Below are 14,846 nucleotides of genomic sequence, written 5' to 3'. Positions count from 1 at the left end.
TTTCTCCTTTGAAACAAAGCTGCTCTTTTCTTCTTCGGTTGTGGGCTCAACTAATGATAACAGAAAAACCATAACCTCCTGTAAAATGTAAATAAATCAGGACCCAGACCAGAGAGCATGGATTAGGAGAGCCTGAGATCTACCTTGCAGGGACGGCATTTGCCTCACTCAAGGAGAACAGTTAAATGTGTCCCCTGCAGGCTACAAACTAATGACTATTGTGTACTAGAGCTACCCAGGAAGGAAAGATGTTTTGAGTTTTGTAATAAGAAGCTCCCATGGCCTTTGTTTTCTTCAGATAACGATTTGTTCTGTATTCTGGAACATACAGTTGACTCAAGTGATTACCTAGTGGCAAGCTAACTGCTATCAGTGTGTGTATGCATGTCCATGTGTGTGCTTGTGTGGATGTATGCTCCTGTGTGTGTGTGTGTGTGTGTGTGTGTGTGTGTGTGTGTGTGTGTTCTAGGTGGGTACACAGGCTCTTGATAAAGTATTTTTGTATATGCAACTTGCTTGTATTCTCTGGAGATAGTCTTCTTGGCCTTGGTGACATGGGCTATATTAGGGCTTTGTGGCTCTCAGAGTCCAATAGTGGTTTAATGGGTCCCAGGTGGAAAAAAAAAAAAGAGTTTACACAAGTCAGCTTGTAGTATAGGTGTGATATTTTCAGAATGTAACTTTGCAGATTCATACAGCATGCATTTGATTTTTGTGCACTGGGGCATAATTATTTATTGGTCCTACTCTAAAGATATTGAGTAGATCTACCAGACATGATTATACCGTGTCTGATGAACTGTCACTGTTGATGTAAATCATTAGATGCTATTCATAGAAACATGAAAAAACAAGCTTTTGTAGTGCTCGTCTTAGGTAGAAAAGTCAGATGAGAGCTGTAATAGTCAATAGCAGAATAGGATGGAACTAGAAAATATAGCCTATCTATTTGTAAAAAAATCACAAAACTAGGAGCACATGCCACAGTGGAGGTCATGCCACAGTGGAGGACATGCCACAGAGGAGGACATGCCACAGATGACACTTTAATTTTTATTCTGCAGGTGGAGTTAATAATTGTGATTCTATATCCTGTGCTGGCACTCAAAGTACTACCATATTGAGCAGTCTATGTCACCACCTGGTGGTCACATTATGCTTTGTATTTTTATATGAACAGCACTAGTGTCTGCAGGGGTGTTGTTTAGGTTCGTATAGCTTTGAAATGTATAATATTGTAAGCCCAATAGTTAAATGCAAAATGAGATGATTTGCAAGCACAGTAGGAAACTAACAGGTACCTTAAGCTTCATAAAATCCTGGCAGTTAAGGTTAAAATTAGCCCCGTTCTTTCTTGAACCTTCACTTTTACACACTGTAATAGAAGCCAACAGGTCACTTCCTTGACTTTTCTTCTTGGCAGGTGAACCAAGAAGATTTCTGTAGTTTAGTATACAAACTTTTCTTCTGTAAATTAAATTATCTGTGTTTGGAGCAAAAAGGAAGACGAAGAGCTGTGATTGAATTTTTTATGGAATATAAATAAAAATTAAAGTTGAAAATTTAATCAATTTCTCCCAAAATTATCCCTGAAAAGGTGTCAAGTTACTTTTATCAATAGGGTATGTATGATATTTAAATGTTTTTAGCACCATCAAAATAGTTCCAAAACATAGTATTCAATTAGCTACTCCAGGAAATCCAAAGTATTGTGAATTTTAAAGTATAAAACATGATGACATCTGAGCTGAAGAATTATAGCTAAATATCTGGTTGGATACAGAGACAATACAAAAGGGACCTGACAGTCACAGATTCAAGATTTACAATGCCAGTGATATGTGAGATACCCAGAAACACAATTGTTAGCTGTCCAGGAAGAGAGGCCAACATTTACAAAGTGTGCAATTGGTTTTCAAGGATGTCTGCATAATAGACATCTCAGACTTCCCACCTCACTGGGGAATATGTTTGACTGCTCTTCTGGCCATTGTGGTTCATCTCTAATAGATTTAAGCAGAATTAATCTGTTACACAAGTCTGTTCGAATAAAGACATCCTCACATCCATCAAATGCATGCCTACTCCCTGCAGAGTTCAGAATAGGAAGACAAAAGATGATATTTGATCTCCTTGTTTACCAAGTGGGTGCTGGGAACCAAACCTGGGTCAGCTCTAAGAGCAACAGGTAGTCTTAAGTACTGACCCATCTCTCTAGCCTCATATTGAACATTTAAAAATTCTATGAATTCCTTCACCTTGTGTCCTAAGAGTTCTGATATTCCGATTGAAATTCACCTATCTTAAAGATAATATATTAGACTACTTACTGCCACTTTAAAAATAAATGCTTTATTAACGCTTTGAGAATTTTATACAACATGTTTTGATCATATTCATGCCCACTCATTTCCTAAATTCACTTGAAATATTTTTATATATTTTCTGGTAAATTTACACATGGAGATAGTACTTGTAGATCATATTCCTGCTTCCCAACTCCTCCCAGACACTCTACCTTGTGCTTCTTCTTTTTTTTTTTTTTTTGAGACAGGGTTTCTCTGTGTAGCCCTGGCTGTCCTGGAACTCACTTTGTAGACCAGGCTGGCCTCAAACTCAGAAATCCGCCTGCCTCTGCCTCCCGAGTGCTGGGACTAAAGGCGTGCGCCACCACATCGAGCTCCTTGTGCTTCTTTTGACTTCTTTCAGAAATTCTAGTGTATACATACGACAACCTCACAAAAACAAACCCCAAAACAAAAACAAAGACAAAAAACACACCAAAAAAAAAAAAAAAAAACACTGAAAATCTAAAAAGTCAAAGAACAACAAGACAAAACAAAACCAAAAAACACAAATATTATTTTGAAGTAGTGCATTGGGAGAAGGTGAACCAGCTTATGCTTAAGAGCCTCTCTTACACCTGTCTGGTCCTCCTTGCTACCCAGACATTCACACAGTTCCCCAGAGTTAATTGGTCTTTATTTGTGCCAATCAATGCAGCAACAGTTAATGCCTGATAGATAACCTTGTATTCTTTCTTCTAATGAAAGCAGGACTTAAAGCAGAACCCAAACCTACTCCCCCTCCCCTTTTAAGGAATAGAGGAAACTTCTTGCTTATTCCTAAGTCTTACATAAGTCTACAAAAAGGTTTTAATAGTCCTTTGTAAAGAGGCAGTTATTTGTTTTTGTGTATGGAAAGGTGAATTAAGTAAAGTACATTGCTTGGGTTGGATTGTTCATGACTGGGACACTGATTAATTGCTGAGATTTTGATATCATTGATGATGATCATGTGTCACATATTTTAAAAGATGAAATATCATGTACTAGGTATAAATGGGTATTTGACCCTCTAGACTCCATATATGGTTATGCACGACAAGATTCCCCTTGTAATCCATTATTGAAAATTGCTCAAAGCTAACTCTGCCTCCCATCCAACCCTGTCAGTCAGCCCACCTGCCATGCTGACTGAGACAGGTGGAGGAACTCCAGACATGGGCAAGAAAACTAATTCTGCACCCATTCAGAGAGCAACCCATTCAGTTGCTTTCAAACAGGAGGTCCTTCCCTGAGGGGTTAGGATGCTGCCAGGCTGGGATGTCATGTGGGCTGCAGATAACCAGCAGGACAATTTTGACAAGAAATGTAAGCATTTATAATTTGGTATATACTTAGATGAATAACTTTAGTCTGCTCTGAATTTTTTCCCAGAAATAGTTGGGTTGGTTTGAAACAGCTTTCCTGTATGTGGAGACAAGTTTTGTGCAATAGACTCATGCTTATTATTAGCTGTTGGAGTTCAGCCAGGGTTTTTTCAACCATTTTATTATTTTGGTAGGTGATATATTTGAATTCGGGGGGGGGGTGCAGTAACTGAAAAGTAACTGAATTTAATTGAATTGAAATGTTTGTCACGTGAGAACTTGTTTTGCAGGTATAGAGAGCTAGCTGGTTAGTTAGTTGGAACTCCTAGAGTAATTTTGTCATATGATATAAAGCATTAAACAATTTCATACTGGGTCAAATTATCTTTTTTTAAAACAGAAGAAACATTTACATCTGACTTGACATTCCTTTACATCAACACTTTGAGTTTATGCCATTTTTTTTTTCCTTTTCCATCAGATGAGAATGAAAGAACAAAATAATTTGAACATTTTCTCTCAAGGCAACAGGAGTTCAGGGTAGTGAGAAAGCAGCGTCTCAGAGACATAACTCTTTAGACACTTTGGCCAGCACCTATTGTGGGTAAAGATTTTGAAGACAGTTTTCTTAACCCATGCTGGCTTCTTAGAATAACTCCTGCTTTGCCAATCCAACACTAGGAGCAGGTTGAGTTGGGTTAGTTCGGAGGAGATCACCCAAGACTACAAGGCAAGTTTGAAGCTTGCCTGAACTATGTGGTAAGAACTTACTTTAAATGCACAAAGCAAACACACACACACACACACACACACACACACACACACAGAGAGAGAGAGAGAGAGAGAGAGAGAGAGAGAGAGAGAGAGAGAGAGAGAGAGAATAACAACAAAGCAAAACAGGTAAACACCAACAGCCAAGATGCTTGTTCATAACTCCAAGTGAAAAAAAATTCACATGGGAGGTGCTGTTTCTTTTTCTCTGTTTATTTAAATAATCCTCACTTTGTTACTAGAAATAGGGAAAGTGAGAGCTTACATTTTTATAACTGGATCTATTTCAGGAAGGATATCTCCTAATATTAAATGTTAGTGAAAAATACATTATTGAATCTACAGTCAAGTTTTATCTATTTTTACTCACTTGCCATAAAAGTTAAATATGCAAAAAAAAAAAAAAGATTAAAACAGCAAACCTGAGACAATTTGGCAACAAGATGAACAAATTCAAATCACCCTAACCAAGGTGAAAGACACTACTGAGATATGAGCAGGTGTTAGTGAAACACCCCTGTAGGCATTAGACATTCTTTTAGAAGCCACAGAACAAAAACCTGGTCCTGCACAATTGAGCCAGAGCTGCCAGACAACAAAAACACACATTTTGAAACATTGCTCGGTGCCAGATGCAATTCTCAGCAAAGACAATTACATCTTTTTGTTTGTTTGTTTAAGCCCCAAGAAGCTTTTCTCTGGCATAGAAGTCTAATGAATTTCAGTGTGAGAATGGCCCCAGTGCTCATCAGAACAGTAGGTAATGTCAGCTAGAAGCACAGAGCTGTTGGGGGACGTTGGGACGGTGAAGTGGCATCTGCTGAGGCCTGTTTCCACCAGCTTGGCTAGAATCTGTGAATACTATTGATAAATGTAGGTAATTTCATAATATTTGCTTTCACTGATTAGAAACGTAGCTGTTCATACTTTGTAGAATTTATAAAGTATGGAAAACTCAGTGTCAGAGCACTTATAGAAACTCGATACGGTTTTTCTGGATTTTGGTTTGGTCTTTTATGCACATCAAATGGCATCTGAAATGATGTGTGAGTTTGGTATTAGCCTATATCTTAGTTTATATTTCTTTGAATAGTTTTCAAAGATAAAATATTTAATGATTATATAATATTCTTTTCCTGGCCACACCAAAATTTATTCAAAATATGGTCTTCCTATATAATGGCTTCCACTAAACTTCCCTATAAAGAGTACTTGCCTATCTTTTGTAAGGCTACATTATTTAGAACACAATTGTAGATCCATACTTTTGAGTTTCTTGATAGGTATTGTCAAGCATTTTCAGAAAGTTTAATTCTACTGGCTGAATTATGACTGCAGTCTCCCTATAAAATACCACCAGGACAGAGATCCCACATATTCGGTAGTGTGTTAACTGTACCAAAAAAAAAAAAAAAACAAAAAAAAAAACAATGTAGAGTTTAAAAGGAAATCGTACACAGCCTTACATTGTAATTTTTTCTTTAAAAGGGGTGAGTTGTGTACAGGGGGGTCAAATGCTTTTTAGACAAGGAAAAAACTGCCAGAACCAACTTATTCATCCCCATCTTCTTTTTCATCTTCCCCTTCTTCCTCCTCTTCTTCATCCATTTAATCTTCATCATCATCTTCCTCTTCGCTCTTTTTCTTGCTCCTTTCAGCCTTGACCACCCCCATTTGACTGCATTGGGGTTTCCTTTAGCTCTGTAGGCAGCAATATCCTTCTAGTACTTCTCCTTCAGCTTGGCGGCCTTCTTCTCATAGGGCTGCTTGTCATCTGATGGAGTGTTCTTTCACATCTTTTCTAGTTTCTTTGCAACATCACCAATGCATAAGCCAGGATGTTTGCCTTTGATTTTGGGGGGGTACTCAGAACAAAACAAAAAGAAGGCCAAAGGAGGCCTCTTGCATTTGTTGGGGTCCTTGAACTTCTTTTTGGTCTTTCCTTTGGTGGCAGGGGCAGATAAGGGTTTTCATTTCTCCTTCATAACGAGCCTATTCTGTCTTTGCCATGTCTTCAAATTAACTTTTTTCTTTAGCAGACATGGTTTTTCACCTCTCTGAGTACTTCTTGCTTCTTCTTGTGCTCCTCCTGGCCCATTTGCACAAAGAATGCATGAGTACATTTTGCGTCTCGGCTTCTTAGGATCTCCTTTGCCGGTGCTTAGTTGATGTTCCTCCGCAAGGCACACAGTTGTCTAGTGCCCGTATGGCTCTCTCTTGTCCCACGCTGTCTCTAAGGAACTCAATGTACTGTAAAGGTTCAGTACATTTCTTCAACAAATTCTTTACTCAATTTCAAACCAAAGATGCATTTAAAATTGAATTTCAAGAAACACTAACCCATCTGTGTTTCCTCAGAGACTGTCACTTCGCCTGTAAATCCGAGTTTGCATTTTCTACCAGGTTCAGGAGACTTCTTAGTACTGCTCCTATTGCTACACATGAATTAGTCTTACTAGTCGTACACATGGTTAAGACACTACACTTGGTAAAGCTCAGGAGTAAGTCTAGAAAAAAAATCATAATCAATTAAAAAGACACTGAAACTTTTGTGTTTCATTTCTGCTGTTATAACAATCAACAGTAAGATAATGATGTACTTTGTTCAATTGGGCACAAATTGAGTATTTAGAAAGCTAGGTTAACTACACCTAGACATTTCTCAAGGACATTTCACTGACAAAGTATAGCTATTTGTTAAACAGAGCCGTTGAGATACATATATTTTCCACAAAGAGTTTGAAAGTATTTACCATGAAAATAAGTTCAGTTCTGTGAATAGAAATTGCTGAGTCCATTCCAATCAGATAGCCACTGGGGTTCAGACTCTTGAGTATTTATTTTTCTTCTGTCTCCATTTGTACAGCAATATGAGAACTGGAGACCCAACCAGCCAGACAGTTTCTTTTCTGCAGGAGAAGACTGCGTTGTGATCATTTGGCATGAAAATGGTCAGTGGAATGACGTCCCCTGCAATTACCACCTCACCTACACTTGCAAGAAGGGAACAGGTAAGGAGGGTTGCTGCTTGGCACTAAATCTGCATATCAATAGGTAGCTGAGTCAGGAAGCCAAGGTTTCACCTTCAGAGGTGCAAATTAGACCTGCTCTGTCCTTTCTTGTTGCCTAAGGCTGTTTTGCTGTCCCAATAGAATGAAAGAGTTTGTTTTCAGTATTATCCTTACTTTAGATTTCAGGTTTTTAAGGTAAAAAGGTGGCATTTATACAGGCAAACTGTCCATATCAACTTTAAGAAATTGCTGGCCAAAGACCTGTAGACATTTTTTATCCTGGTGAAGAGGATACAGCAAAACTGTTGCAAGTATCATGCAGTGGGCAGTATTGTTTTTGTAGGAAGATCTGGAACCCTGGCTCCTGTTCAAGTGCTTCAGTTGACTGAGACTATAGAGCTGAGAAACTGCTCTAGAGGGGGTTACAGGCTCCTATTCACTACAGTTTTCATCCCAAGTATTTACTGTTTTTACTAATTGCTTAAAATTTGTCCACATTTGAACATTTGTAAGCATTCCCTAAGAGGTTTATTTTCTAAATAGTAGTCCATGGGACAAAACTGTCATCCCTATGCCTGTAATTGAGTGCCTTCAACATTTGATAAACAAGGCCATTGGTAAAGTAAGTTTCAGAATGAGAATTGATTGGTTAATGTTAAGCAGGGAAAAAAAAAAAACAAAACCAAAAACAAACTAATACCAAGAAAGTTGAGTTTGAAGTTTATGTTATGTTTGCCAATGACTAATATGGAGTATAGCTGTATAATCATTTTTCTAAAGCAATGGACATCCCATAAGAGAATACTACTAGTGATAATGATTTTAAAGCATGGATATCTCATTCCTAGGGCAACCAAGACCTACCTCAAGAAAGAATGCAAATTATAAAATACATTTGAACTGTCTTTGAATTAAAACATAATAGAACATGTGCAGAGTGTGTGTGTGATAAAAATTATAGGGAAGACTTAACATCTACAACAAATCGTGTGGGGAGAGAGAATATTAAGATCTCTCATCCAGGGTAGCATTTATCCTCAATGCCTTATCTCCATAAGAAGCTTTCTGCTTGTGCATCTCTTCAGCTCTTCTGCAGGGAACTGGTAAAAATGGCAATCTGAGTGTTTGCTGTTTTCCCTTTTCCTGGATAACAAGTCTTTAATAAACTGTTTGTCTTTATCAAATGTTGTGTTTGCCTTCTGTGACCTCTGAGTGGTTCCAGCATCATGCTTTTCATTGTTGTGTTTTCTAAGCTTGTTTGTCCTATAGCAGTTTCACTACAGCAACAACGTTGACACTTTGAGCAGGGCATATATCTTTGCTGTGATAGACAGTACAGTTTGTCAAGAATACTTCAGGCCCTCTGTGTGATGAATACCAGCTGTACTCTTGCCTCCATATTCCCTCCTCACTGTGCCAATCAGAAGACTCTACTCATGAACATAGTCTGTAGGGGCAGGTACAGTTTAGAGAGAAAGAAAAATGGTTGAGAACTTCAGTTTTAAAGCTAAGAAAGTTTTGTGTAACATGTGTTAAATTTCCCAATGTGGAATGAGTTTTTGTTTTGTTTTGTTTTGTGGAATGATTTTTGAAGGATGCTAACAGTACTTCATTAAAGAATGGATTTTTCTCTCATGGCTCTAGAAAAGTTTTATAATGTCAATGTTGACAGGCTTTTAAAATGGTCTCTAAGGTACTTTATACACTCATAAGCCTACAGGCTCAAGTAGTTCTTCTAATTATTTGCAGGTAAAATGCTTAATATTTTGAAAAGCAGCATTTCTAAGAGAACACCTTCCTTCACATCTCTCGACCATCTTGTTGGTGTTTCCTAGTCAAAATTCCTACCTGAGATAATGACTTGGATTCTTTGCTTTTTCCTGTAACATTATCCTAAAACAATACAGTATTTGTTTCCAATTTTTTGAAGCTTACGTAAATCATATTATATATGTAATATGTACCTTGCTTTTTTTCTACTCTGCCTAGTTGTTGAGATTTATCAATATGAATGTATGTAGCTGTACATTCTCTGCTTTTACTGCTGTGTAAGTCGTTCATGAGCACGACTACATTTTATTGATTAGTTTCCTTGCCAGTGAATATGTAGACTGCAGTCAGTGTTTTTACTCTTCTAAATAATGTTTCTATGAATATTCCTAAACTTGCTTTTGGTAGACTTCCATGAGTTTTGGTAGGACATACTTCCAGGAGTGAAGAAGCTGAAACATTTATATGTATCTTAACATATTTACTAGCAAATGCCAAATTACATCCCAAACTTGTAGTAACTTCCACTCCCAACAGCCAGGTGTGAGAGGCCCTGACACTTCACTTCTCCAACATTTGATATTATTGGACTTGAGATATGGGCCAGGTTGGTGGGTATGAAATATTATCCTTTTTTATTTAACTCACACTTTCTTGGTTATTTGTTGACTATATTTTCATGTATTTATTTGTTATTTGTAGATCTTCTTTAGTACATTTTTTTATTCGTGACTTTTCTTTAACTTTAGTAATTGATTCCTCTCTCCTATTATGATTTGTAGGGTTCTTATTACATCCTCATTTCTAATCCCTTGACAGTTATATAGTTTATAAATATATTCTCCTAGTTTGTAGTGTTTTTTTTACTCTCATATTATGTGTTTTGGTGAAGATAATTCATATTTATTAATGTTACTTTGTTATTTCAGCTTTTTTGTGCTTTAAAAGTAAGTCTTTATGAATCGTAAATCATAAAGATATTTGGTATTGTTTGCTGAATGTTTTATAACTTTGCCATTTGTGTTTGTGTGTTTAAGCTACCTAGAACTGGCTTTCCATGTGTTCTGTGAGGTAGGGAAGCAAATATATTTTGTCATATGAGTATGCAATTGTTCATGTTCTAAGACTGCCTCCTCTACTCCTCTGCTATGTTCTCAAATATAAGCTTATGTGTTTGGACTAATTCCATCCTAGCTTCTTAGCCTTGCCACTACCATATTGAACTGAATTATTTTAGCTTTGCAAAAATAATCTTTACATATAAATAGTTTTGAGGAAATCAGTCAATTATTTTTAAAACTGATGAAAAATAAATTCAGCTTCTGATTTATCAGTACAATACAGAACCACATACAATCAATTATCTAGTTGATTATTTTAATCTTCGCTATCACCATAGCCTCCCTCTACCTTATGCTTGTAAGTATCAGAGTCGTAGTATAGCTTTTAATATTATGATAAATGCAGTGTGTAGGTTGAATAAAGCAGAAGTAAATCAAAATTAAACCCGAATTTGTCATTCAAAAACAATATTAACAAGATTAAACAAATCTAATATAGATTAAACAAATCTAATATAGATTAAACAAATGTAATCATTTAAAGTGTAACATATTAAGATTTTGAAGTATAAACTCCATAGGCATTCCCAATTTCTGGTGTGCAGGAAGCCTAGGTCAGTCAGTCCCCGTAGCTACACAGACCAGGCATATAGCATGTGATTGTGATATCGATGTGTGGGAAGTAGAGGAAGAATGACCAGGGATTCATTGTTATCTTTTACTGCACAGTGAATTCAAAACCAGCCTGGGCTATATGACACTCTATCTCAAACAACTGACAGGCAGAAAGATAGACAGACAGTCCTGAGGCAAGAACATTGTCCACTCTTCTCTGTTTTAGTATAGAATATGTAGGACCAGGTAACATTTTATTTATACCTCGAAGTGTATGTCTATATTTCAAGTCAATGGTGTTAAAGATTATTCTGCTTTTGCTTTGTTTTTTTTTTTTTTTTTTGTGGCTTTTTTTTTTTTTCTGGGAAGTGATAGTGAGAGTTTACTATTGGAAATACATCATTGCTCCAACTCAAGATGGTTAATAAAAGATGAGAGATAATAAGGACGAGAATATTAATAGGCTGCTCACTGATGTTAGGTGCTTTTTACTCTGGAGATATTTTTTAAAAGTGACTTTGTAGATGGCCATTTAGTGATATTTCATTTTAATACAAATACAACTCAAAATGACATGATCTGAGATAAAAATGTACATCCAGAGCCTCAATCTAAACATTTAAAATTATTTTCATTCTAAAGTTCGATATCAATGCCTTTTACAAAGGTATATGATTGAGGCTCTGAGGTGTTACAGTAAAGAAATAGAGCAAGATTAATTCTGATGCTTGCACTAGTTGAAATGCTTAGATTTCTTGAAAATAACGCAATTTGCTTTTTCTTAGTTGCTTGCGGCCAACCCCCTGTTGTAGAAAATGCCAAGACCTTTGGAAAGATGAAACCACGCTATGAAATCAACTCCTTGATTAGATATCACTGCAAAGATGGTTTCATTCAGCGACACCTTCCAACTATCCGGTGCCTAGGAAACGGGAGATGGGCAATGCCTAAAATAACCTGCATGAACCGTAAGTGGTCCTTTAGAAAGAACGGACAGCGTTGCTTTAACAGATACTAGACACCTACATTTTACCGCTGTGGTATCCGTAGTTTAGGGTATGGAGCAAGTAATACTGTTGTGTTTTCTTCTTTCTTTGTTTTCTTCCATGTAGCATCTGCATACCAAAGGACTTATTCTAAGAAATACTTAAAAAATTCCTCATCCGCAAAGGACAATTCTATAAATACATCAAAACATGAGCATCGCTGGAGCCGGAGGCGGCAGGAAACCAGGCGCTGATCCTTAAAATGGCGAACATGTGCTTCACTCATCATTTCAGCCAAAGTCCTGCCTTTCCGTGCCTTTCCTATCACCTCAAGAAGAATTAGAAGTTGGTTTGGATTATGGGACTGCCGTCTGGTCATTTGGGGTGGCTGTACTCTTAAAATATTTTCAATGAAACATGGAATTTTGAAAAAGCGAATAAAATGAAAGAAAATGAACGAAGAAGATAACCATTTTCAGCCTATCTAATTTCTTTAGTTCTCTCAATGCCTCCAGTGCAGACTGTTTCCTGTACACCAGCCTACTGTACTATTTTAAAAAAACGCAATTTCAGCACCGATGGCCATGTAAATAAGATGATTTAATGTTGATTTTAATCCTGTATATAAAATAAAACATCACACTCAGTTCAGGCATATTTAATGATGATTATGCAGCTTTCAAGGTCTTTAATCGTTGGTTTGGCTGCTTTGCTATAGCTTGCTTAGGCTGGAAATGGTTTTGTCTACCCTTTGACTGTCAGCAAGTTTGAGGACGGCTTTTCTGGACAGCCAGCAAACAGCATCTTGCAGGTCTCTGCACGTGTGTCAGCCGCGGGAGCCACACTGATGCCTGGCTGATTCCTGGCTGATGAAACTCTCGCTCGGAGCTCCAGGGTGTAACTCCGCTTTGTCATGTTCCCTTTTCTTCACTTACACGAAGCGCCTGAATGGAGGACTTTTCTATGACCTGGAACATTTTTTTAGGGGTCAAATTGCTAACTATTAACTCAACCAGGTTTCATTTACAATGGCTTTCTTAACACTAACCCTGGTAAGGTAACAGATCAAGATATTTGGAATGGATATAGATCAAGGGTTGAGGAGGGTGGGGGAGGGGGTTTTCTTAAAACAACAACACTCGTGCAAAAAAAAAAAACATTTTGTACATATAACCATTTTAATTCTTTATAAAAAATTTGAATGTTCATGTATGAATGCTGCAACTGCGGAGCACACGTAAATAAATGAAGTAAGCCATACGGATTTAATTTATTGGATGTTATTTTCCCCAAGACCTGAAATCAATGTAGTATGCTAGTAATTTCTCAGTGTTACCTTTTATATTTTCTTCACAGTTTAAAACCTTATAATATAGGTACTTCCTTCTAAGTGTTTATTACGGAGAATGGAAATGTGTTTAGCTATCCATAAGTGGTATTTGCCCATCCCAAGCAAGTGTGAAAATGTAGAATAGTGTGGCCATTGCTTACTGTTAGATGGAGTGTATGTGCTGACGTTTTCACTTCACCCTTCACCCCTTGCATTTGAATAGTGGTTGCTGAAGATGACATGGGAATCATTATCTAGATAATTTAAGGCTCAAAGTTAAAACTGCTCTCAGAAAGAAGGCATTTAAGGCTCATCCATTCCCTTCATTTACAACTAACAGAAAAGGCAAATAAAACCTGAACAGAAACCAGCTTTGAAATGACACAATGAAAGCAAGCATTGAAGCATCGTGCGGTGTCCCATAAGTATGGTCAGACTTTATGTTTTATACATCAGGTCAAAATATATATTCAGCAAAGAAGAGTAGAGGAAGAGCAGACTGGAGTTGGTCCTATGTTGACTGTTTCCCATGAATGCTACTTTAGCTTAGAGGGAATGACTGTGCTCACAAGCATACATAGTGTCTTAGACATGGTCCTGGGTCTCAGCAGTAAATGTAATTCATCCTAATGTGTACTAGAGCACAGAAAATCACTGTGTTGACTTACTAGGGCTTTTTTTCTTTTTCATTACAATGCACATAATACTTCCCTGTATTTATATTATAACATGTATAGTGTAAAATGTGAATGGCTTTTTTTGTGAATGAAAATCTAAAATCTTTGTAACTTTTTATATCTGCTTTTGTTTCACCAAAGAAACCTAAAAATTCTTCTTTTACTACATTGTGACTTGTCTGTTTATTTCCACCTTTAGGCCCTAATACCCACCAAATATTTTATGTTCTGGTTTCATCTCAGGGAACAAGCTCCTTGCCTGGATGAATTAATTTTATGGTTAGTAGGGAGGAACAACAATGTGAACCAACCATTACACCCAGAGCTCCCAGGGACTAAACCACCAACCAAAGAGTACACATGGAGGGACTCAAGGCTTCAGCCGCATATGCAGCAGAGAATGGTCCTATAGGACATTAATGAGAGGAGAGGCCCTTGGCCTTGTGAAGGCTCCATGCCCCAGTGTAGGGGAATGCCAGGACAAGGAAGCAGGAATAACTGGGTTAGTGAGCAGGGGGAGGAGGAATGGGATAAGGGGAATTTGGAGGGGAAATAAGGAAAGGGGATAAAATTTGAAATGTAAATAAACGAAATATCTAATAAAAATGAAAAAAATTTGTATGGTTAGTAAAGCAATGGCTCTATTCCCCTATGGCAACAGAGCTAGTCAGTCTAGTGGTGTGTTTATCTCTCCACTGTGCATGGATCTCCCATATGGAAGAGCTGTGATAAGACAGTGATAGCTTATAAAGGTGAATGCTTTCCTGTGGACCAAAAAGGATCACACTTTCAAGTGTTCACAAAGGATCATCTCTCAAGAAGACTATTATGACCATTATTGCTTTTGGAAGGAGAGCTCGCCATTGTGAGATGAAGTTCTTTGTCCACAGTTACATAGTGTGTAGTGAAAACAGATAATCTACAGAACCTGTGTGATATAGTCAGAAGAAACTTAAAATGCATGTTCCTGGTT

At 37.3% G+C, this 14,846-nt stretch overlaps 1 protein-coding gene and 1 pseudogene across 6 annotated transcripts in view; one reads left to right on the top strand and one right to left on the bottom strand.

The window, feature by feature from the left end:
• Nucleotides 1-14,042, top strand: part of Vcan (versican) — an 87,719-nt gene extending 73,677 nt beyond the window's left edge. For 4 of the 6 annotated variants that reach the window (NM_001134475.1, NM_019389.2, NM_001134474.1 and 1 more), the window contains 3 exons: nucleotides 7,290-7,434; nucleotides 11,666-11,848; nucleotides 11,993-14,041. In NM_001134475.1, coding sequence (NP_001127947.1) covers nucleotides 7,290-7,434; nucleotides 11,666-11,848; nucleotides 11,993-12,120 — 456 coding nt within the window. In that variant the 3' untranslated portion in view covers nucleotides 12,121-14,041. Of the gene's footprint in view, nucleotides 1-7,289; nucleotides 7,435-10,241; nucleotides 10,276-11,665; nucleotides 11,849-11,992 lie in introns of those variants that run through there. The other 2 variants (XM_011244471.3, XM_011244470.2) reach the window with 2 other exon arrangements.
• Nucleotides 5,778-6,682, bottom strand: Gm16318 (predicted gene 16318; annotated as a pseudogene).
• Nucleotides 14,043-14,846: the final 804 nt, after the last annotated feature.

This window comes from Mus musculus, chromosome 13 (assembly GCF_000001635.26).
Source record: "Mus musculus strain C57BL/6J chromosome 13, GRCm38.p6 C57BL/6J".
Lineage (NCBI taxonomy): Eukaryota > Metazoa > Chordata > Mammalia > Rodentia > Muridae > Mus > Mus musculus.
Note: the sequence above shows the minus strand (reverse complement) of the source record. Positions and strands in the feature narration are given on the sequence as shown.